The sequence below is a fragment of the Somniosus microcephalus genome, unplaced genomic scaffold (genome assembly GCF_052327205.1).
Source record: "Somniosus microcephalus isolate GS21.2 unplaced genomic scaffold, FLI_Smic_1.0 unresolved_chr3, whole genome shotgun sequence".
In the NCBI taxonomy this organism is placed as follows: domain Eukaryota; kingdom Metazoa; phylum Chordata; class Chondrichthyes; order Squaliformes; family Somniosidae; genus Somniosus; species Somniosus microcephalus.
The window spans coordinates 49,882,360-49,905,714 of record NW_028225181.1 but is presented as its reverse complement, the minus strand read 5'-3'; the positions used below and the strand labels follow the sequence as shown (position 1 = coordinate 49,905,714).

The following is a 23,355-nucleotide window of genomic DNA, read 5'->3' as shown; positions in this document are numbered from 1 at the left end:
ACACAAGGACAGAGAGCACACGCTAGCATTAATCGTGGTGCCAAAGGATGTGCAGGCCATACTAGGTTTAATAGCCTGTGAGAGACTGAACATGGTAAAGAGAGTCCTCGTTGTGGAAAGTGAAGGAGAGACAGTCTATGATGAACTCATGAAAGAGTACAATGACCTATTTCAGGGTCTAGGCTGCATTCCAGGAGAACACACGATCAGAGTAGATAAAAGTATGCCAACGGTCATACATCCATGCAGAAAAGTTCCGTTTGCTCTTCAAAAGCAACTGAAGGCAGAGTTGGACAGGATGGAAAGCCTGAACGTGATTCAGAAGATAGATGAGCCAACTGAGTGGGTGAGTTCCCTCGTCGTTGTGGACAAAAAGAATGGAAAGCTCAGAATTTGCCTGGATCCAAGAGATCTAAACAGAGCAATAAAGAGAGAGCACTTCAAGCTTCCTACACGTGAGGAAATCATGTCACAGTTTGCAAATGCAAAGTATTTCAGCAAGTTAGATGCATCATCAGGATTTTGGCAGATGAAATTGGATGAGGCAAGTTCAAGACTGTGCACGTTCAACAGTCCATTTGGCAGATACAGATTCCTAAGGTTACCATTTGGCATTGCCTCAGCTCCTGAAGTGTATCACAAAACTATCCATATGATCTATGAGCACTTGGAGGGAGTTGATACATCAATGGATGACATCATAGTATGGGGAACCACGAGAACTGAGCATGATGAGAGACTGAAAAAAGTGCTGGAAGCAACAAGGAAAACAAACCTGAAGCTGAATAGAGAGAAATGCCAGCTCGGGGTGACAGAACTGACATTCGTGGGAGATATCCTTAGCAGTGAGGGCATCAGACCAGATCCCAGAAAGGTGTCCGCCATTGAGAATATGCCAAAGCCGCAATGCAAAAAGGACGTGCAGAGGTTTAATGGAATGATCAACTACATGGGTAAATTCATATCCAACCTCTCAGAAAAGATGGCGCCACTGAGAAGACTAACTGAAAAGAACATAGAATGGGAATGGAATCATGAGCATGAGAAGTCAGGGAGCGATCTAAAGAAACTGCTCACAGAGGAACCAGTTCTGAGGTTTTATGACCCAGCGAGACCCATCAAGATATCATCAGATGCATCACAGAGTGGGCTCGGTGCCGTTCTTCTGCAAAAATATGACTACTGGCAACCTATTGCATATGCATCGCGCTCAATGACAGACGCGGAGACGCGATATGCTCAAATAGAAAAGGAGCTGCTCAGCATCACATACGCCTGTGAAAGATTTCACCAGTTTGTGGCAGGACAAGCAATCAGTGTAGAGACTGACCATAAGCCCTTGATTGCATTGTTCCAAAAGCCACTAAATAGCTGTCCGCTTAGAATACAAAGAATGATGATCAGGCTGCAACGCTATGCACTGAATGTTGCGTACACACCGGGTAAGCTGATGTATACAGCAGACACGTTGTCCAGAGCTGTAGACCCAAGTGAGCCCGCAAACACCAAAATGGATGAAAAAGTGAACGCCTACGTGGACATGATCGCAAGTGCACTGCCCATAGCAGATGCAAAAATGGAGCTCATAAAGACTGAGACAAACAAAGGTGAAACAATGAGACGACTGAAGAAAAGCACCTTGGATGGATGGCCCAACATGAAGCAAGACTGCTCACCTGACATGGCAGAGTACTGGAACTGCAGGGCGGAACTATCAGTGGTCGAAGACATCATCTACAAAGGAAGTAAAATAGTTATCCCAAAGAGTCTGAGAAAAGAGGTGCTAAAAAGGATCCATGGAGGACATGTGGGAATCGAAAAGTGTAAGAAAAGAGCACGAGAGGTGATGTACTGGCCACGAATCATCCAAGATGTGACAAATGAGGTGTCAAACTGCACAATATGCCTGAAATATCGAGCAAGCAATCCGGTAGAACCACTAAAGCCACACCCAGCGCCAGACAGACCTCACCAGAAGGTAGGCGCTGACCTATTCGTATGTCAAGGGAAGGACTATTTTGTAGTCACAGACTATTTCTCCCTGTATCCAGAGGTGTGTAGACTGTACACCACCACTGCAGATGCTGTGATAAGATGTATGAAAGCCATATTCTCCAGACATGGCGTGGCAAGCGAGGTCTTCACAGACAACGGACCCCAGTTTTACAATGCAAGTTTCCGACACTTTGCCAAAGAGTGGGACTTTGTCCACACAACGTCAAGTCCTCACTTCCCACAGTCCAATGGACTAGTGGAAAAATCGGTCCAGACAGTGAAAAGACTGATGTACAAGGCAAAAGACAGTGGAACTGACTTCTAACAGAGCATGCTTGTATACCGCACAACGCCGCTCGAGTGTGGTATGTCACCAGCCCAACTCCTGATGGGACGTCTGCTAAGGTCAAACCTACCCATCCCGGAGAACCTCCTGAAAACAAAAGAGGGGGAGAAAGTGAGGAAGTTCAAAGAACAACAGAAAGAAAAGCTAAAGTACTACTATGACAGAGGAACACAAAACCTACCTGAACTCCACACTGGTGACCAAGTAAGGTTCAAAGACAAAACAAACATATGGACTCAGAAGGGAACTGTCCTGAGTGAAGTTCAACCAAGATCATACACCATTCAGACAGATGAGGGTGCTGTTCTGCGAAGAAATCGTCGAGATCTTCTCATGGGACCAGCCACAGCAGGTCAAAAGACTGATACTGTTGAACAACCTGATCACACAGCAGGTCAAAAGACTGATACTGTTGAACAACCTGATCACACAGCTGAGAAATCATCATCTGAGGCAACAACTCAGATTTAAGGACAATCAATCAGAAAATCCTCAAGACACGTGAAGCCTCCTGAAAGACTCATTGAGCAAATTTAAGGACTATTGTTATAGAAGGAAGTAATGTTATCTTATTCTTTCTTCAAGTTCTAGTGTATTTACATATTTCATGTGAACACACAAAGCAAGGTTAAAAAACCTTGATCATGATAATGTTAATGTAAGTTCATTAAGTGTTACAGTTAAAATGCAGATTAATACAAAGAAAACATGTTGTTAGTTAAAAGTAAAATACTTTTGTTTTAAGAAAGGGAGATGTAATGATATCAGCAAATAGTGATGGTATTTGCCTGTTTGATTATGATGCCTTACCAGCATAGATGCCTGATTGATTACTTATGCATCACCAGCAGAGGGCATGTGACAGAGACAAGCAGTTCAGTTTTACTTTTGTTTTTAGATGGATCTGTAAGATGGTGTCTCCTGTAAATGCTGTTAACTGAGTTGAACAATCTTTAGATTAAAAGACATTTTCTTTCATAAATGTTTCGTCATTGAACCCACAAAGAAATCAATACACGCCCTGGGAGTGTTTGGTGGGGCACTGCAGAGGGAGCTTAACTCTGTATCTAACGCTTGCTGCACCGGCCCTGGGAGTATCTGATGGGACAGTGTAGAGGGAGCTTTACTCTGTATCTAACCCCGTGCTGTACCTGCCCTGGGAGTGTTTGATGGGGACAGTGTAGAGGGAGCTTTACCCTGCATCTAACCCGTGCTGTACCTGCCCTGGGAGTGTTTGAAGGGACAGTGTTGAGGGAGCTTTACTCTGTATCTAACCTCTGCTGCACCTGCCCTGGGAGTGTTTGATGGGATAGTGTAGAGGGAGCTTTACTCTGTATCTAATCCGTTCTGTACCTGCCCTGGGAGTGTTTGAAGGGACAGTGTAGAGGGAGCTTTACTCTGTATCTAACCCGTGCTGTACCTGCCCTGGGAGTGTTTGATGGGACAGTGTAGAGGGAGCTTTACTCTGTATCTAACCTTTGCTGTACCTGCCCTGGGAGTGTTTGATGGGACAGTGTAGAGGGAGCTTTACTATGTATCTAACCCTAGCTGTACCTGCCCTGGGAGTGTTTGATGGGACAGTGCAGAGGGAGCTGTACTCTGTATCTAACCCGTGCTGTACCTGCCCTGCGAGTGTTTGATGGGACAGTGTAGAGGGAGCTTTACTCTGCATCTAACCCCGAGCTGTACCTGCCCTGGGAGTGTTTGATGGGACAGTGTAGAGGGAGCTGTACTCTGTATCTAACCCGTGCTGTACCTGCCCTGCGAGTGTTTGATGGGACAGTGTAGAGGGAACTTTTCTCTGTATCTAACCCATGCTGTACCTGCCCTGGTTGTGTTTGATGGGACAGTGTAGAGGGAGCTTTACTCTTTATCTAACCCCGTGCTGTACCTGCCCTGGGAGTGTTTGATGAGACAGTGTAGAGGGTCCTTTACACTGTATCTAACCCGTGCTGTACCTGCCCTGGGAGTGTATGATGGGATAGTGTAGATGGAGCTATACTCTGTAGCTAACCCCGTGCTGTATCTGCCCTGGGAGTGTTTGATGGGGCAGTGTGGAGGGAGCTTTACTCTGTATCTAACCTGTGCTGTACCTGTCCTGGGAGTGTTTGATGGGACAGTGTAGAGGGAGCTTTACTCTGTACGTGACCCATGCTGTACCTGCCCAGGGAGTGTTTGATGCGACAGTTTCGAGGGAGCTTTACTCTGCATCTAACCCGTGCTGTACCTGCCCTGGGAGTGCATGATGGGACAGTGTAGAGGTAACTTTACTCTGTATCGAACCCCGTGCTGTACCAGCCGTGGGAGTGTTTGATGGGACAGTGTAGAGGGTGCTTTACTCTGTATCTAATCCGTGCTGTACCTGCCCTGGGAGTGTTTGAAGGGACAGTGTAGAGGGAGGTTTACTCTGTATCTAACCCGAGCTGTCCCTGACCTGGGAGTGTTTGATGGGACAGTGTAGAGGGAGCTTTACTGTTTATCAAACCCCGTGCTGTACCTGGCCTGGGAGTGTTTGATGGGACAGTGCAGAGGGAGCTTTACTCTGTATCTAACCCGTGCTGTACCTGCCCTGGGAGTGTTTGATGGGACAGTGTAGAGGGCGCTTTGCTCTGTATCTAACGCCGTGCTGTACCTGCCCTGGGAGTGTTTGATGGGACAGTGTAGAGGGAGCTTTACTCTGTATCTAACCCGTGCTGTACCTGCCCTGGGAGGTTTTGATGGGACAATGTAGAGGGAGCTTTAATCTGTATCGAACCCGTGCTGTAGCTGCCCTGGGAGTGTTTGATGGGGACAGTGTAGAGGGAGCTTTACTCTGTATCTAACCTGTGCTGTACCTGCCCTGGGAGTGTTTAATGGGATAGTGTAGAGGGAGCTTTACTCTGTATCTAATCCGTTCTGTACCTGCCCTGGGAGTGTTTGAAGGGACAGTGTAGAGGGAGCTTTACTCTGTATCTAACCTGTGCTGTACCTGCCCTGGGAGTGTTTAATGGGATAGCGTAGAGGGAGCTTTACTCTGTATCTAACCCATGCTGTACCTGCCCTGGGAGTGTTTGATGGGACAGTGTAGAGGGAGCTTTACTCTGTATCTAACCCGTGCTGTACCTGCCCTGCGAGTGTTTGATGGGACAGTGTAGAGGGAGCTGTACTCTGCATCTAACCCGTGCTGTACCTGCCCTGCGAGTGTTTGATGGGACAGTGTAGAGGGAGCTTTACTCTGTATCTAACCCCGTGCTGTACCTGCCCTGGGAGTGTTTGATGAGACAGTGTAGAGGGTCCTTTACTCTGTATCTATCCCATGCTGTACCTTCCCTGGGAGTGTCTGATGGGACAGTGTAGAGGGAGCTTTACCCTGTATCTAACCCCGTGCTGTACCTGCCCTGGCAGTGCCTCATGGGACAGTGTAGAGGGAGCTTTACTCTGTATCTAACCTGTGCTGTACCTGCGCTGGGAGTGTTTGATGGGACAGTGCAGAGGGAGCTTTACTCTGTATCTAACCCGTGCTGTACCTGCCCTGGGAGTGGTTGATGGGATAGTGTTGAGCCAGCTTTACTCTGTATGTAACCCGTGCTGTACCCGCCCTGGGAGTGTTTGATGGGGCAGTGCAGAGGGAGCTTTACTCTGTATCTAACGCTTGCTGCACCTGCCCTGGGAGTATCTGATGGGACAGTGTAGAGGGAGCTTTACTCTGAATCTAACCCCGTGCTGTACCTGCCCTGGGAGTGATTGATGGGGCAGTGTAGAGGGAGCTTTACTCTGCATCTAACCCATGCTGTACCTGCCCTGGGAGTGTTTGATGGGACAGTGTAGAGGGAGCTTGACTCTGTATCTAACCCATGCTGTACCTGCCCTGGGAGTGATTGATGGGGCAGTGTAGAGGGAGCTTTACTCTGTATCTAACCCCATGCTGTACCTGCCCTGGGAGTGTTTGATTGGACAGTGTAGAGGGAGCTTTACTCTGTATCTAACCCCATGCTGTACCTGCCCTGGGAGTGTTTGATGGGACAGTGCAGAGGGAGCTTTACTCTGTATCTAACCCGTGCTGTACCTGCCCTGGGAGTGTTTGATGGGACAGTGTAGAGGGCGCTTTGCTCTGTATCTAACGCGTGCTGTACCTGCCCTGGGAGGTTTTGATGGGACAATGTAGAGGGAGCTTTAATCTGTATCTAACCCGTGCTGTAGCTGCCCTGGGCGTGTTTGATGGGACAGTGTAGAGGGAGCTTTACTCTGTATCTAACCTGTGCTGTACCTGCCCTGGGAGTGTTTAATGGGATAGTGTAGAGGGAGCTTTACTCTGTATCTAACCCGTGCTGTACCTGCCCTGGGAGTGTTTGATGGGACAGTGTAGAGGGAGCTTTACTCTGTATCTAACCCGTGCTGTACCTGCCCTGCGAGTGTTTGATGGGACAGTGTAGAGGGAGCTGTACTCTGTATCTAACCCGTGCTGTACCTGCCCTGCGAGTGTTTGATGGGACAGTGTAGAGGGAGCTTTACTCTGTATCTAACCCCGTGCTGTACCTGCCCTGGGAGTGTTTGATGAGACAGTGTAGAGGGTCCTTTACTCTGTATCTATCCCATGCTGTACCTTCCCTGGGAGTGTCTGATGGGACAGTGTAGAGGGAGCTTTACCCTGTATCTAACCCCGTGCTGTACCTGCCCTGGCAGTGCCTCATGGGACAGTGTAGAGGGAGCTTTACTCTGTATCTAACCTGTGCTGTACCTGCGCTGGGAGTGTTTGATGGGACAGTGCAGAGGGAGCTTTACTCTGTATCTAACCCGTGCTGTACCTGCCCTGGGAGTGGTTGATGGGATAGTGTTGAGCGAGCTTTACTCTGTATGTAACCCGTGCTGTACCCGCCCTGGGAGTGTTTGATGGGCAGTGCAGAGGGAGCTTTACTCTGTATCTAACGCTTGCTGCACCTGCCCTGGGAGTATCTGATGGGACAGTGTAGAGGGAGCTTTACTCTGAATCTAACCCCGTGCTGTACCTGCCCTGGGAGTGATTGATGGGGCAGTGTAGAGGGAGCTTTACTCTGCATCTAACCCATGCTGTACCTGCCCTGGGAGTGTTTGATGGGACAGTGTAGAGGGAGCTTGACTCTGTATCTAACCCATGCTGTACCTGCCCTGGGAGTGATTGATGGGGCAGTGTAGAGGGAGCTTTACTCTGTATCTAACCCCATGCTGTACCTGCCCTGGGAGTGTTTGATGGGACAGTATAGAGGGAGCTTTACTCTGTATCTAACCCATGTTGTACCTGCCCTGGGAGTGTTTGATGGGACAGTGTTGAGGGAGCTTTACTCTGTATCTAACCCGTGCTGTACCTGCCCTGGGAGTGTTTGATGGGACAGTGTAGAGGGAGCTTTACTCTGTATCTAACGTGTGCTGTACCTGTCCTGGGAGCTTTTGATGGGACAATGTAGAGGAAGCTTTAATCTGTATCTAACCCGTGCTGCAGCTGCCCTGGGAGTTTTTGATGGGACAGTGCAGAGGGAGCTTTACTCTGCATCTAACCCGTGCAGTACCTGCCCTGGGAGTGTCTGATGGGACAGTGTAGAAGGAGCTTTACTCTGTATCTAACCCCGTGCTATACCTGCCCTGGGAGTGCATGATGGGACAGTGTAGAGGGAACTTTATTCTGTATCTAACCCGTGCTGCACCTGCCTTGGGAGTGTTTGATGGGACAGTGTAGAGGGAGATTTACTCTGTATCTAACCCGTGTTGTACCTGCCCTGGGAGTGTTTGATGGGACAGTGTAGAGGGAACTTTACTGTGTATCTAACCCGTGCTGTACCTGCCCTGGGAGTGTTTGATGGGACAGTGTAGAGGGAGCTTTACTCTGTATCTAACCCGTGCTGTACCTGCCCTGGGAGTGTTTGATGGGACAGTGTAGAGGGAGCTTTACTCTGTATCTAACCCGTGCTGTACCTGCCCTGGGAGTGTTTGATGGGACAGTGTAGAGGGAGCTTTACTCTGTATCTAACCCGTGCTGTACCTGCCCTGGGAGTGTTTGATGGGACAGTGTAGAGGGAGCTTTACTCTGTATCTAACCCGTGCTGTACCTGCCCTGGGAGTGTTTGATGGGACAGTGTAGAGGGAGCTTTACTCTGTATCTACCCCGTGCTGTACCTGCCCTGGGAGTGTTTGATGGGACAGTGTAGAGGGAGCTTTACTCTGTATCTAACCCGTGCTGTACCTGCCCTGGGAGTGTTTGATGGGACAGTGTTGAGCGAGCTTTACTCTGTATCTAACCCGTGCTGTACCCGCCCTGGGAGTGTTTGATGGGACAGTGCAGATGGAGCTTCACTCTGTTTCTAACCCGTGCTGTACCTGCCCTGGGAGTGTTTGATGGGGCAGTGTAGAGGGAGGTTTAGTCTGTATCTAACCTGTGCTGTACCTGTCCTGGGAGTGTTTGATGGGACAGCGTAGAGGGAGCTTTGCTCTGTATTTAACCCGTACTGTACCTGCCATGGGAGTGATTGATGGGACAGTGTAGAGGGAGCTTTACTCTGTATCTAACCTGTGCTGTACCTGTCCTGGGAGTGTTTGATGGGACAGTGTAGAGGGAGCTTTACTCTGTACGTGACCCATGCTGTACCTGCCCAGGGAGTGTTTGATGCGACAGTTTCGAGGGAGCTTTACTTTGTATCTAACCCGTGCTGTCCCTGCCCTGGGAGTGTTTGATGGGACATTGTAGAGGGAACTTTGCTCTGTATCTGACCCGTGCTGCACCTGCCCTGGGAGTGTTTGATGGGACAGTGTAGAGGAAGCTTTGCTCTGTATCTAACCAATGCTGTACCTGCCCTGGGAGTGTTTGATGGGACAGTGTAGAGGGAGCTTTACTCTGTATCTAACCCGTGCTGTACCTGCACTGAGAGTGTTTGATGGGACAGTGTATAGGGAGCTTTACTCTGTATCTAACCCGTGCTGTACCTGCCCTGGGAGTGCATGATGGGACAGTGTAGAGGGAACTTTACTCTGTATCTAACCCCGTGCTGTACCTGCCGTGGGAGTGTTTGATGGGACAGTGTAGAGGGAGCTTTACTCTGTATCTAACCCCGTGCTGTACCTGCCCTGGGAGTGTTTGATGGGACAGTGTAGAGGGAGCTTTACTCTGTATCTAACCCGTGCTGTACCTGCCCTGGGAGTGTTTGTTGGGACAGTGTAGAGGGAGCTTTACTCTGTATCTAACCCCGTGCTGTACCTGCCCTGGGAGTGTTTGATGGGACAGTGTAGAGGGAGCTTTACTCTGTATCTAATCTGTGCTGTCCCTGCCCTGGAGTGTTTGAAGGGACAGTGTAGAGGGAGCTTTACTCTGTATCTAACCCCTGCTGTGCCTGCCCTGGGAGTGTTTGATGGGACAGTGTAGAGAGAGCTTTACTCTGTATCTAACCCGTGCTGCACCTGCCTTGGGAGTGTTTGATGGGGACAGTGTAGAGGGAGCTTTACTCTGTATATTACCCGAGCTGTACCTGCCCTGCGAGTGTTTGATGGGACAGTGTAGAGGGAGCTTTACTCTGTATCTAACCCTGTGCTGTACCTGCCCTGGGAGTGCATGATGAGACAGTGCAGAGGGAGCTTTACTCTGTATCTAACCCCGTGCTTTACCTGCCCTGACAGTGTCTCATGGGACAGTGTAGAGGGAGCTTTACTCTGTATCTAACCTGTGCTGTACCTGCCCTGGGAGTGTTTGATGGGACAGTGTAGAGGGAGCTTTACTCTGTATCTAACCTGTGCTGTACCTGCCCTGGGTGTGTTTGATGGGACAGTGTAGAGGGAGCTTTACTCTTTTCTAACCCCGTGCTGTACCTGCCCTGGGAGTGTTTGATGGGACCGTGTTGAGGGAACTTTACTCTGTATCTAACCCGTGCTGTACCTGCCCTGAGAGTGATTGATGGGACAGTGTAGAGGTAGCTTTACTCTGTATCTAACCCCGTGCTGTACCAGCACTGGGAATGTTTGATGGGACAGTGTAGATGGAGCTTTACTCTGTATCTAACCCCGTGCTGTACCTGCCCTGGGAGTGTTTGATGGGACAATGTAGAGGGCGTTTTACTCTGTATCTAAGTTGTGCTGTACCTGCCCCGGGAGTGTTTGAAGGGACTGTAGAAGGAGCTTTACTCTGTATCTAGCCGGTGCTGTACCTGCCCTGGGAGTGTTTGATTGGACAGTGTAGAGGGAGCTTCACTCTGTATCTAACCCGAGCTGTACCTGACCTGGGTGTGTTTGATGGGACAGTGTAGAGGCAGCTTTACTCTGTATCTAACCCGTGCTGTACCTGCCTTCGGAGTGTTTGATGGGGACAGTGTAGCTAGAGCTTTACTCTGTATCTAACCCGAGCTGTACCTGACTGATGTGCCTCAATAAATCTGAGACTCGATGTTAGCGAAACAAAACAAGGCTTTTATTGACTTAGAAGGTAAGACACAGAGGAGAGGTATCTTCCATCCAGAGGTCTGCCGTACTGGATGTGATGCAGGCTGGGCCAGCTTACATAGGGGCCAGTTATGGGCGGAGCCCTACACACAGTACAATACAACGGTGAGGAAACGGAACTGAGGTAAGGGAAATGAAACTGAAACCAACCAGTCACAGGCAGAGAATACCAATGAGTGATGAATGGAATATTTCGTCACATTCACCCCTTCTATAGATTTAGTCTGTTCGGGGGTTTGATAGTCCTCTGCGACCGACGTGGTTGTTGTGGTGCCGCGGGTGTCGGCTGGGTGTCCCCGGTGGCCTCCTGGGTCTCTGCCGGGGGTGCCGCCAGGGTTGTTGAAGGGGTAGTTGGTGGGGCTACCGTTGGTCGATGTTCTTCCGGGGGTGATGAAAGAATAGTGGGTGGGTAAGAGTTGCTGTGATCGTTGTTGCTGCTGTTGTCGTGGTTGTTGTCGTTACCGGCTGGGGCGACGTCTTTTATGGACACAGTGTCCTCCCTTCCGTCGGCGTGCCGGACATACGCATATTGGGGATTGGCGTGGAGTAGGTGCACTGACTCCACGAGAGGGTCCGTCTTGTGGCCCCTCACATGCCTTCGCACGAATACCGGACCCGGGGTGGAGAGCCATGATGGCATGGATACGCCTGAGGTGGATTTCCGGGGAAAGACAAACATTCGCTCATGAGGCGTGGCATTAGTGGCAGTACACAATAGCGACCGTATCGAATGGAGCACATCTTGGAGGACTTCCTGCCAGCGGGAGATAGGGAGGCCCTTGGTCCTTAGAGCTAGAGTGACTGCTTTCCATACTGTCCTGTTTTCTCGCTCCACTTGACCGTTACCCCGGGGGTTGTAGCTGGTGGTACGGCTTGTGGCGATCCCCCCGGACAGCATGTACTGGCGTAGCTCTTCACTCATGAAGGACGCCCCCCTATCCGTATGGATGTAGCTCGGCATACCGAACAGGCAGAACAGGCTGTTGAGGCATTTAATGACCGTGGCGCTGGTCAAGTCTGGGCAGGGGAGGGCGAATGGGAAATGGGAGTATTCGTCCACAATGTTCAGGAAGTAAACATTGCGGTCGACGGACGGGAGGGGGCCCTTGAAATCTAAGCTGAGCCGCTCAAAGGGCCGTGTAGCTTTGATTAAGTGGGATCTATCTGGGCGGTAGAACCGAGGCTTGCACTCAGCGCAAGTGCGGCAGTTCCTGGTCAGGGACCGAACTTCCTCAATCGAGTAGGGTAAGTTGCGGGACTTTATGAAGTGGAACAGCCGCGTGACCCCTGGGTGGCAGAGGTCATTGTGGAGGGTCTGTAGCCGATCCCCGGTGGCGCTGGCACACATCCCTCGTGAGAGGGCGTCGGGGGATTCGTTAAGGGCCCCTGGCCGGTAAATGATGTCATAATCGAAGGTGGAGAGCTCGATCCGCCACCTAAGAATCTTATCATTTTTAATCTTCCCCCTCTGTTTATTATTGAACATAAACGCTACCGACCGCTGGTCGGTAAGTAGGGTGAAGCATTTGCCGGCTAGGTAGTGGCGCCAGTGGCGCACTGCCTCCACGATGGCTTGGGCCTCCTTTTCCACGGAGGAGTGTCTGATCTCGGGCCCTTGGAGGGTCCTCGAGAAGAAAGCTACGGGCCGCCCCGCCTGGTTGAGGGTGGCCGCCAAGGCAAAGTCAGACGCATCACTTTCCACTTGAAAGGGAGTGTTCTCGTCCACTGCCTGTAGCGTGGCCCACTCAATATCCCGCTTAATGCTTTTGAAGGTGGCGTGGGCCTCAGCAGGGAGCGGAAAAGAGGATGCTTTCAAGAGGGGGCGGGCTTTGTCGGAGTAGTTGGGGACCCATTGGGAATAATAAGAAAATAACCCCAGGCACCTTTTCAGGGCTTTGGGAGTGTTGGGCAGGGGCAGCTCCCATAGGGGGCTCAATCGGTCGGGGTCTGGTCCGATTTCCCCATTCTCCACCATGCTGCCTAGTATGCAGAGGCGCGTGGTGTTGTAAACGCACTTGTCCTCGTTGTAGGTTGAGTTTTTGTGCGGTTTTCAGGAACCTCTCGAGGTTCGAGTCGTGATCCTGCTGGTTGTGACCGCAGATGGTGACGTTGTCGAGGTAGGGGAAGGTTGCCTGCAAGTGGTGGTCATCGACCATGCTGTCCATCTCCCTCTGGAAGACCGAGACCCCATTCGTCACCCCAAAGGGGACTCTGAGGAATTGGTAGAGGCGTCCGTTCGCCTCGAAGGCGGTGTACGGGCGGTCCTCTGGTCTGATAGGGAGCTGGTGGTACGCTGACTTGAGGTCGACGGTGGAGAACACCCGGTATTGGGCGATTTGGTTCACCATTTCTGATATGTGGGGTAGCGGGTAGGCGTCTAGTTGGGTGTACCTGTTGATCGTTTGGCTATAGTCGATCACCATCCGTTTCTTCTCGCTACCCCTTACCACTACCACTTGGGCGCGCCACGGGCTGTTGCTGCGTTCAATAATGCGCTCTTTCAAGAGCCTGTCTACCTCGGTCGCGATAAACCGCCTGTCCTCCCAGCTGTACCTCCTGCTTTTGGTCGCTATTGGCCGGCAGTTAGGGGTAAGGTTCGCGAATAGCGAAGGCGGCTTTACCTTCAGGGTAGCCAGGCCGCACACTGTGAGGGGCGGCTGGGACCCACCGTAATTGAGCGTGATGCTTTGGTGGTAGCACTGGAAATCCAGGCCCAAGATCACGCTCGCACATAGATTCTTCATGATTAGTACTTTAAAATTATCGTATACAGTTCCGTTAACAGACAATTGTACCGTGCAGTAACCCATAATGGTCGATGTCTGGGTTTTATCAGCCATAGAGATGGTACCCCGAGTAGGGACCACCTTTAGGGAGAGTTGTTGTGCCAGTTCAGGGTGGATAAAACTCTCTGTGCTTCCACTGTCAATTAAACATTTAACCCCGCACCCGTTTACCTCAATGTCCACCATTGATTTGGATAGCGGGTGCGGCCTGGTCTGGTCCACTGTGACCGATGCCACTGTAGGGCCCTGATCGAGACAAGATGGCGTCCACGCTGTCTGCTCACAAGATGGCGGACCCCACGAGGTCGGGCAAGATGGCCGCTCCCATGGTGCACACGCGGCGGTGGCGGGTTTTCTGGCGGGGTTCCCTCTGCACACCTTCCCGAAGTGCCCCTTCTTACCGCACTTAAAGCAGGTGGTGCCTTTCGCCGGGCACAGGTTTCTGGTGTGCTTCGGCTGCCCGCAAAAGTAGCAGTTGGGTCCCCGACGCGTCGCGGCTGTCGTAGGGCTTCTGGGGGGAGAGCGGGGCCCCGACGGTGTCGGGCTGCCGGGCGGGGAAGATGCCTTCCAAGATGGCGGCGCCCTTGGTGCACACGTGGCGGCGTGGACGGCGCGGGCTGAAGAGTAGGCATCCGAGTTTCTCTGGGCCACATCCAGGGATCGCGCTGTGTCCGCAGCCTGTTTCAGGTCCAATCCCGTTTTTTCCAGCAGTCTCTGCCGGATGTAAGTGGAGCTGAGGCCTGTGATAAAGGCATCGCGAACAAGCTCGTCAGTGTACACTGCGGCTTTTACATCTTGGCACTTGCAGTCTTTGCCAAGCGTTTTCAGGGTGCCTAGGAACTCCTCCACCGATTCCCCAGGTCGCTGTGCGCGAGTAGCGAGCAGATGCCTGGCATACACCTCATTCGTAGGCTGCTGGTAATGCGCCTTTAAGATGTCGCAGGCGGCCGGGTACGTGTCGGCGTCTTGGATGAGGGGGTAAACCCGGTGGCTTACCCAATTCCGCAGAATTCCGAGTTTCATACTCGCAGCGTCCGTCGCGTCTTTGACGGCTGCGGAATGGTCCAGGAAGAATTCCATACACATAAACCAGTGTCCGAAGCGTGCCGATGCGTCCGAAGCATGCTGGTCCAAATCCAAACGTTCGGGTTTCAAGAGTTGATCCATTGTGTTGAAAATTAAGTCAATAAAATTGATGTGCCTCAACAAATCCGAGACTCGATGTTAGCGAAACAAAACAAGGCTTTTATTGACTTAGAAGGTAACACACAGAGGAGAGGTATCTTCCATCCAGAGGTCTGCCGTACTGGATGTGATGCAGGCTGGGCCAGCTTACATAGGGGCCAGGTATGGGCGGAGCCCTACACGCAGTACAATAAAATGGTGAGGAAACGGAACTGAGGTAAGGGAAATGAAACTGAAACCAACCACAGTCACAGGCAGAGAATACCAATGAGTGATGAATGGAATATTTCATCACACTGACCTGGCAGTGTTTGATGGGGACAGTGTAGAGGGAGCTTTACTCTGTATCTAACCCGTGCTGTACCTGCCTTCGGAGTGTTTGATGGGGACAGTGTAGCTAGAGCTTTCCGCTGTATCTAACCCGAGCTGTACCTGACCTGGGAGTGTTTGATGGGACAGTGTAGAGGGAGCTTTACTCTGTATCTAACCTGTGCTGTACCTGCCCTGCGAGTGTTTGATGGGACAGTGTAGAGGGAGCTTTACTCTGTATCTAACCCATGCTGTACCTGCCCCGTGAGTGTTTGATGGGAGAGTGTAGAGGGAGCTTTACTCTGTATCTAACCCGTGCTGTACCTGCCCTGGGAGTGTTTGATGGGACAGTGTAGAGGGAGCTTTACTCTGCATCTAACCCATGCTGTACCTGCCCTGGGAGTGTTTGATGGGACAGTGTAGAGGGAGCTTTACTCTGTATCTAACCCCGTCCTGTACCTGCCCTGGGAGTGTTTGATGGGACAGTGTTGAGTGAGCTTTACTCTGTATCAAACCCATGCTGTACCTGCCCTGGGTGTGTTTGATGGGACAGTGTAGAGGGAGCTTTAATCTTTATCTAACCCCGTGCTGTACCTGCCCTGGGAGTGTTTGCTGGGACAGTGTAGAGGGAACTTTACTCTGTATCTAACCCGTGCTGTACCTGCCCTGGGAGTGTTGGATGGACAGTGTAGAGAGAGCTTTACTCTGTATCTGACCCGTGCTGTACCTGCCGTGGGAGTGTTTGATGGGACAGTGTAGAGGGAGCTTTACTCTGTATCTAACCCGTGCTGTACCTGCCCTGGGAGTGTTTGATGGGACAGTGTAGAGGGAGGTTTACTCTGTATCTAACCCGTGCTGTACGTGCCCTGGGAGTGTTTGATGGGACAATGTAGAGGGACCTTTACTCTGTCTCTAACCCGTGCTGTACCTGCCCTGGGAGTGTCTGATGGGACAGTGTAGAGGGAGCTTTACTCTGTATCTAACCCGTGCTGTACCTGCCCTGCGAGTGATTGATGGGAGAGTGTAGAGGGAGCTTTACTCTGTATCTAACCCGTGCTGTGCCTGCCCTGCGAGTGTTTGATGGGACAGTGTAGAGGGAGCTTTACTCTGCATCTAACCCGTGCTGTACCTGCCCTGGGTGTGTTTGATGGGACAGTGTAGAGGGAGCTTTACTCTGTATCTAACCCATGCTGTACCTGCCCTGGGAGTGTTTGATGGGACAGTGTAGAGGGAGCTTTACTCTTTATATAACCCCGTGCTGTACCTGCCCTGGGAGTGTTTGATGGGACAGTGTAGAGGGAGCTTTACTCTGTATCTAACCCGTGCTGTACCTTCCCTGGGAGGGTCTGATGGGACAGTGTAGAGGGAGCGTTACTCTGTATCTAACCCGTGCTGTACCTGCCCTGGGAGTGTTTGATGTGACAGTGTAGAGGGAGCTTTACTCTGTATCTAACCCCGTGCTGTACCTGCCCTGACAGTGTCTCATGGGACAGTGTAGAGGGAGCTTTACTCTGTATCTAACCCGTGCTGTACCTGCCCTGGGAGTGTTTGATGGGACAGTGTAGATGGAGCTTTACAATGTATCTAACCCCGTGCTGTACCTGCCCTGGGAGTGTTTGATGGGACAATGTAGAGGGCGCTTTACTCTGTATCTATGTTGTGCTGTACCTGCCCTGGGAGTGTTTGAAGGGACTGTAGAGGGAGCTTTAGTCTGTATCTAGCCCGTGCTGTATCTGCCCTGGGAGTGTTTGATGGGACAGTGTAGAGGGAGCTTTACTCTGTATCTAACCCGTGCTGTACCTGCCTTCGGAGTGTTTGATGGGGACAGTGTAGCGAGAGCTTTACTCTGTATGTAACCCGTGCTGTACCAGCTCTGGGAGTATTTGATGGGACAGTGTAGAGGGAGCTTTACTCTGTATCTTACCCGTGCTGTACCTGCCCTGGGAGTGTTTGATGGGACAGTGTGGAGGGAACTTTACTCTCTATCTAACCTGTGAGTTGCTGGCGCTCTCTTTCTCTCTCTCTGTCTCTCTCTCTCTCTCTGCCTTTCTCTCTCTGTGTCTCTCTCTCTCTCTCTCTGTCTCTCTCTCCCTCTTACTGTCTCTCTCTCTCTCTCTTTCTCCATCTTTCTCTATCTCCCTCTTTCCCTCTCTCTCTTTGTGTGACATCTCCCTCTCTCTCTCCTCCCCAGGTCTGCCCCAGCACCAGGAGCCCCCGCCCCAGGAGCGCCCGATGGCCAAGGAGCCCCCGGAGGTCAACCCACCGGACCCCCGCCTCCACCTCCCAACACGACCAGCAACAGGAGGCTGCAGCAGACCCAGGCCCAGGTGGAAGAGGTGAGTGGCGGTGTCGGACATTCGGCCAAGGGCCCTGCGAGAGAGCCGGAGAGGTTTAGGGATGGAATTCCAGAGATTAGGGCCTAGTCAGCTGAAGGCACGGCCGCCAATGGTGGACCGATTGAAATCGACGATGCGCAATAGTCCAGAATCAGAGGGGCGCAGGGATCTCGGAGGGTTGTAGGGGCTGGAGGAGGTTCCAGAGATAGGGAGGGTTGTAGGGGCTGGAGGAGGTTACAGAGATAGGGAGGGTTGTAGGGGCTGAAGGAGGTTACAGAGATAGGGAGGGTTGTAGGGGCTGGAGGAGGTTACAGAGATAGGGAGGGTTGTAGGGGCTGCAGGAGGTTACAGAGCTAGGGAGGGTTGTAGGGGCTGGAGGAGGTTACAGAGATAGGAAGGGTTGTAAGGGCTGGAGGAGGTTACAGAGATAGGGAGGGTTGTAGGGGCTGGAGGAGGTTACAGAGATAGGAAGGGTTGTAAGTTCTGGAGGAGGTTACAGAGATAGGGAGGGTTGTAGGGGCTGGAGGAGGTTCCAGAGATAGGAAGGGTTGTAAGGGCTGGAGGAGGTTACAGAGATAGGGAGGGTTGTAGGGGCTGCAGGAGGTTACAGAGCTAGGGAGGGTTGTAGGGGCTGGAGGAGGTTACAGAGATAGGAAGGGTTGTAAGGGCTGGAGGAGGTTACAGAGATAGGGAGGGTTGTAGGGGCTGGAGGAGGTTACAGAGATAGGAAGGGTTGTAAGTTCTGGAGGAGGTTACAGAGATAGGGAGGGTTGTAGGGGCTGGAGGAGGTTACAGAGATAGGGAGGGTTGTAGGGGCTGGAGGAGGTTACAGAGATAGGGAGGATTGTAGGGGCTGGAGGAGGTTACAGAGATAGTGAGGGTTGTAGGGGCTGGAGGAGGTTCCAGAGATAGGGAGGGTTGTAGGGGCTGGAGGAGGTTGCAGAGATAGGGAGGGTTGTAGGGGCTGGAGGTGGTTACAGAGATAGGGAGGGTTGTAGGGGCTGGAGGTGGTTACAGAGATAGGGAGGGTTGGAGCTGCTGGAGGAGGTTGCAGAGATAGGGAGGGTTGTAGGGGCTGGAAGAGGTTACTGAGATAGGGAGGGTTGGAGCTGCTGGAGGAGGTTGCAGAGATAGGGAGGGTTGTAGGGACTGGAGGAGGTTGCAGAGATAGGGAGGGTTGTAGGGGCTGGAGGTGGTTACAGAGATAGGGAGGGTTGTAGGGGCTGGAGGTGGTTACAGAGATAGGGAGGGGTGTGGGGCTAGAGGATGTTACAGAGATACGGAGGGTTGTAGCAGCTGGAGGAGGTTACAATGATAGGGAGGGTTGTAGGGACTGGAGGAGGTTACAGAGATAGGGAGGGTTGTAGGGGCTGGAGGAGTTTACAGAGAAGGGCAGGTGTAGGAGCTACAAGAGGTTACAGAGATAGGGAGGGTTGTAGGGGCTGGAGGAGTTTACAGAGATAGGGAGGGTTGTAGGGGCTGGAGGAGGTTACAGAGATAGGGAGGGTTGTAGGGACTGGAGGAGGTTACAGAGATAGGGAGGGTTGGAGCTGCTGGAGGAGGTTGCAGAGATAGGGAGGGTTGTAGGGGCTGGAAGAGGTTACTGAGATAGCGAGTGTTGTAGGGCTGGAGGAGGTTACAGAGATAGGGAGGGGTGTAGGAGCTGGGAGAGTTTACAGAATTAACGAGGGTTGTACGCGCTGGAAGAAGTTGCAGAGATAGGGAGGGTTGTGGGGGCTGGAGGAGCTTACAGAGATACGGAGGGTTGTAGGGGCTGGAGGAGGTTATAGAGATAGGGAGGGTTGTAGGGGCTGGAGGAGGTTACAGAGATAGGGAGGGTTGCAGGGGCTGGAGGAGGTTACAGAGATAGGGAGGGTTGTTGGGCTGGAGGAAGGTTACAGAGATAGGGAGGGTTGTCGGGACTGGAGAAGGTTACAGAGATAGGGAGAGTTGGAGGGGCTGGAGACGGTCACAGGGATAGGGAGGTTTGTAGGGCTGGATGTGGTTACAGAGATAGGGAGGGTTGTCGGGGCTGGAGGAGGTTACAGAGATAGGGAGGGTTGTAGGAGCTGGAGGAGGTTACAGAGATAGGGAGGGCTGTAGGATCTGCAGGAGGTTACAGAGATAGGGAGGGTTGTAGGGCTGGAGGAGGTTACAGAGATAGGGAGGGTTGTAGGGGCTGAAGAAGGTTACAGGGATAGGGAGAGTTGTAGGGTCTGGAGGAGGTTACAGAGATAGGGAGGGTTGTAGTGGTTGGAGGAGCTTACAGCGATAGGGAGGGGTTTAGGGGCTGGAGGAGGTTACAGTGACAGGGAGGTTTGTAGGTGCTGGAGGAGGTTACAGAGATAGGGAGGGTTGTAGGGGCTGGAGGAGGTTACAGGGATATGGGGGGTTTAAGGGGCTGGAGGAGGCTACCGAGATAGGGAGGGTTGTAGGGCTGGAGGAGGTTACAGTGATAGGGAGGGTTGTCGGGCCTGGAGGAGGTTACAGTGATAGGGAGGGTTGTAGGGGCTGCAGGAGGTTACAGCGATAGGGAGGGGTGTTGGAGCTGGGAGAGTTTACAGAATTAACGAGGGTTGTACGTGCTGGAAGAAGTTGCAGAGATAGGGAGGGCTTTGGGGGCTGGAGGAGCTTACAGAGATAGGGAGGGTTGTAGGGGCTGGAGGAGGTTACAGAGATAGGGAGGGTTGTAGGGGCTGGAGGAGGTTACAGAGATAGGGAGGGTTGTAGGGGCTGGAGGAGGTTACAGAGATAGGGAGGGTTGTAGGGGCTGGAGGAGGTTCCAGAGATAGGGAGGGTTGTCGGGGCTGGAGGAGGTTACAGAGATAGGGAGGGTTGCAGGGGCTGGAGGAGGTTACAGAGATAGGGAGGGTTGTAGGGGCTGGAGGAGGTTACAGAGATAGGGAGGGTTGTAGGGGCTGGAGGAGGTTACAGAGATAGGGAGGGTTGTTGGGCTGGAGGAAGGTTACAGAGATAGGGAGGGTTGTAGGGACTGGAGAAGGTTACAGGCATAGGGACAGTTGGAGGGGCTGGAGACGGTCGCAGGGGTAGGGAGGTTTGTAGGGCTGGATGTGGTTACAGAGATAGGGAGGTTTGTAGGTGCTGGAGGAGGTTACAGAGATAGGGAGTGTTGTCGGGCTGGAGGAGGTTACAGAGATAGGGAGGGTTGTAGGGGCTGAAGGAGGGTACAGAGATAGGGAGCGTTGTAGGGTCTGGAGGAGGTTACAGAGATAGGGAGGGTTGTAGTGGTTGGAGGAGGATACAGAGATAGGGAGAGTTGTAGAGGCTGTAGGAGCTTACAGCGATAGGGAGGGGTTTAGGGGCTGGAGGAGGTTACTGTGACAGGGAGGTTTGTAGGTGCTGGAGGAGGTTACAGAGATAGGGAGGGTTGTAGGGGCTGGAGGACGTTACAGGGATATGGGGGGTTTAAGGGGCTGGAGGAGGTTACCGAGATAGGGAGGGTTGTAGGGGCTGGAGGAGGTTCCAGAAATAAGGAGGGTTGTAGGGGCTGGAGGAGGTTACAGAGATAGGGAGGGTTGTAGGGGCTGGAGGAGGTACAGAGATAGGGAAGGTTATAGGGCCTGGAGGAGGGTACAGTGATAGGGAGGGGTGTAGGAGCTAGAGGAGGTTACAGAGATAGGGAGGGTTGTAGGAGCTGAAAGTGATTACTGAGATAGGGAGTGTTGTAGGGGCTGGACGAGGTTACAGAGATAGGGAGGTTTGTAGAGGCTGGAGGAGGTTACAGAGATAGCGAGTGTTGTTGGGCTGGAGGAGGTTACAGAGGTAAGGAGGGTTGTAGGGGCTGGAGGTTGTTCCGGAGATAAGGAGTGTTGTAGGGACTGATGGAGGTTACAGAGATAGGGATAGTTGTAGGAGCTGGAGGAGGTTACAGAGATAGGGAGGGTTGTAGGGGCTGGAGGAGGTTATGTAGATAAGGAGGGTTGTAGGAGCTGGAGGAGGTTACAGAGATAGGGAGGGTTGTAGGGGCTGGAGGAGGTTACGTAGATAAGGAGGGTTGTAGGGGCTGGAGGATGTTACAGAGCTCGGGAAGGTTGTAGGGGCTAGAGGTGGTTCCGGAGATAGGGAGGGTTGTTGGGGCTGGAGGATGTTACAGAGAAAGGGAGGGTTGTAGGGGTTGGAGGAGGTTACAGGGATAGGGAGGGTAGTAGGGGCTGGTGGAGGTTACAGAGATAGGGAGGTCCGTAGCAGTTGGATGAGTTTACAGAGATAGGCAGTGTTGTAGGGCCTGGAGGTGATTCCGGAGATAGGGAGTGTTGTCGGGGCTGGAGGATGGTACAGAGATAGGGAGGGTTGTAGGTGCTGGTGGAGTTTCCAGAGATAGGGAGGGTTGTAGTCGCTCGAGGAGGCTACTGAGATTGCGAGCGTTGCAGGGGCGAGAGGAGGTTACAGAGATAGGGTGTGTTATAGCGGTTAGAGGAGGTTACAGAGATAGGGAGTGTTATAGGGGTTGGAGGAGGTTACAGAGATAGGGAGGGGTGTAGAGGCTGGAGGAGGTTACAGAGATATGGAAGGTTGTAGGGGCTGGAGGAGGTTACAACGATAGGGAGATGTGTAGGGGCTGGATGAGGTTACAGAGCTAGGGAGGGTTGTAGGGGCTTGAGGAAGTTACACAGATAAGGAGGTTTGTAGGGGCTGGAGGAGGTTACAGAGATAGGGAGGGTTGTAGGGGCTGGAGGAGGTTACAGAAATAGGTAGGGTTGTAGGGGCTGGAGGAGGTTACAGAGATAGGGAGTGTCGTAAGGGTTGGAGGATGTTACAGAGATGGGGAGAGTTGTAGGGGCTGGAGGAATTTACAGAGGTAGGGACGGGTGTAGGGGTTGGAGGAGGTTACAGAGATAGGGAGGGTTGTAGGGGCTGGAGGAGTTTACAGAGATAGGGAATATTGTAGGCCTGGAGGAGGTTACAGGGTAGGGAGGGTTGTGGGGGCTGGAAGAGGCTACAGAGATAGGGAGGGTTGCAGGGACTGGAGGAGGTTACAGAGATAGGGAAGGTTGTTGGAGCTGGAGGAGGTTACAGAGATAGGGAGGGTTGTAGGGGCTGGAGGAGGTTACATAGATAGGGAGGGTTGTAGGGGCTGGAGGAGGTTACAGCGATAGGGAGGGTTGTAAGAGCTGGAGGAGGTTACAGAGATACGGAGGGTTGTAGGGGCTGGAGGAGGTTACATAGATAGGGAGGGTTGTAGGGGCTGGAGGAGGTTACAGAGATAGGGATGTTTGTAAGAGCTGGAGGAGGTTCCAGAGATAGGGAGTGTTGTAGGCCTGGAGGAGGTGACAGGGATAGGGAGGGTTGTAGGGGCTGGAGGAGGTTACAGAGATAGGGAGGGTTGTAGGGGCTGGAAGAAGTTGCAGAGTTGGGAGGGTTGTGGGGGCTGGAGGAGGTTCCAGAGATAGGGAGGGTTGTCGGGCCTGGAGGAGGTTACAGAGATAGGGAGGGTTGTTGGGCTGGAGGAGGTTACAGAGATAGGGAGGGTTGTAGGGGCTGGAGGAGGTTACAGAGATAGGGAGGGATGTAGGGGCTGGAGGACGTTACAGAGATGGGGAGAGTTGTTGGGGCTGGAGGACGTTGCAGAGATAGGAGGGTTGTGGGGGCTGGAGGATGTTATAGTGGTAGGGAGGGTTGTCGGGGCTGGAGGAGGTTACAGAGATAGGGAGGGTTGTAGGGGCTGGAGGAGGTTACAGAGATAGGTATGGTTGTAGGGGCTGGAGGAGGTTACAGCGATAGGGAGGGTTGTAGGGGCTGGAGGAGGTTACAGAGATAGGGAGGGTTGTAGGGGCTGGAGGAGGTTACAGAGATAGGGAGGGTTGTAGGGGCTGGAATAGGTTACAGAGATAGGGATGTTTGTAGGGGCTGGAGGAGGTTACAGAGATAGGGAGGGATGTAGGGGCTGGAGGAGGTTACAGAGATGGGGAGGGTTGTAGGGGCTGGAGGAGGTTATAGAGATAGG

The 23,355-nt window shown here is 52.3% G+C and overlaps 1 protein-coding gene across 1 annotated transcript in view; it reads left to right on the top strand.

The window, feature by feature from the left end:
- The window catches only part of LOC147091420 (vesicle-associated membrane protein 3-like), a 111,397-nt gene that overhangs the window by 72,724 nt on the left and 15,318 nt on the right, over window positions 1–23,355 (top strand). Inside the window, exon 2 of the mRNA XM_085976777.1 lies at window positions 17,246–17,390. Coding sequence (XP_085832903.1) covers window positions 17,246–17,390 — 145 coding nt within the window. The remainder of the gene's footprint in view (window positions 1–17,245; window positions 17,391–23,355) is intronic.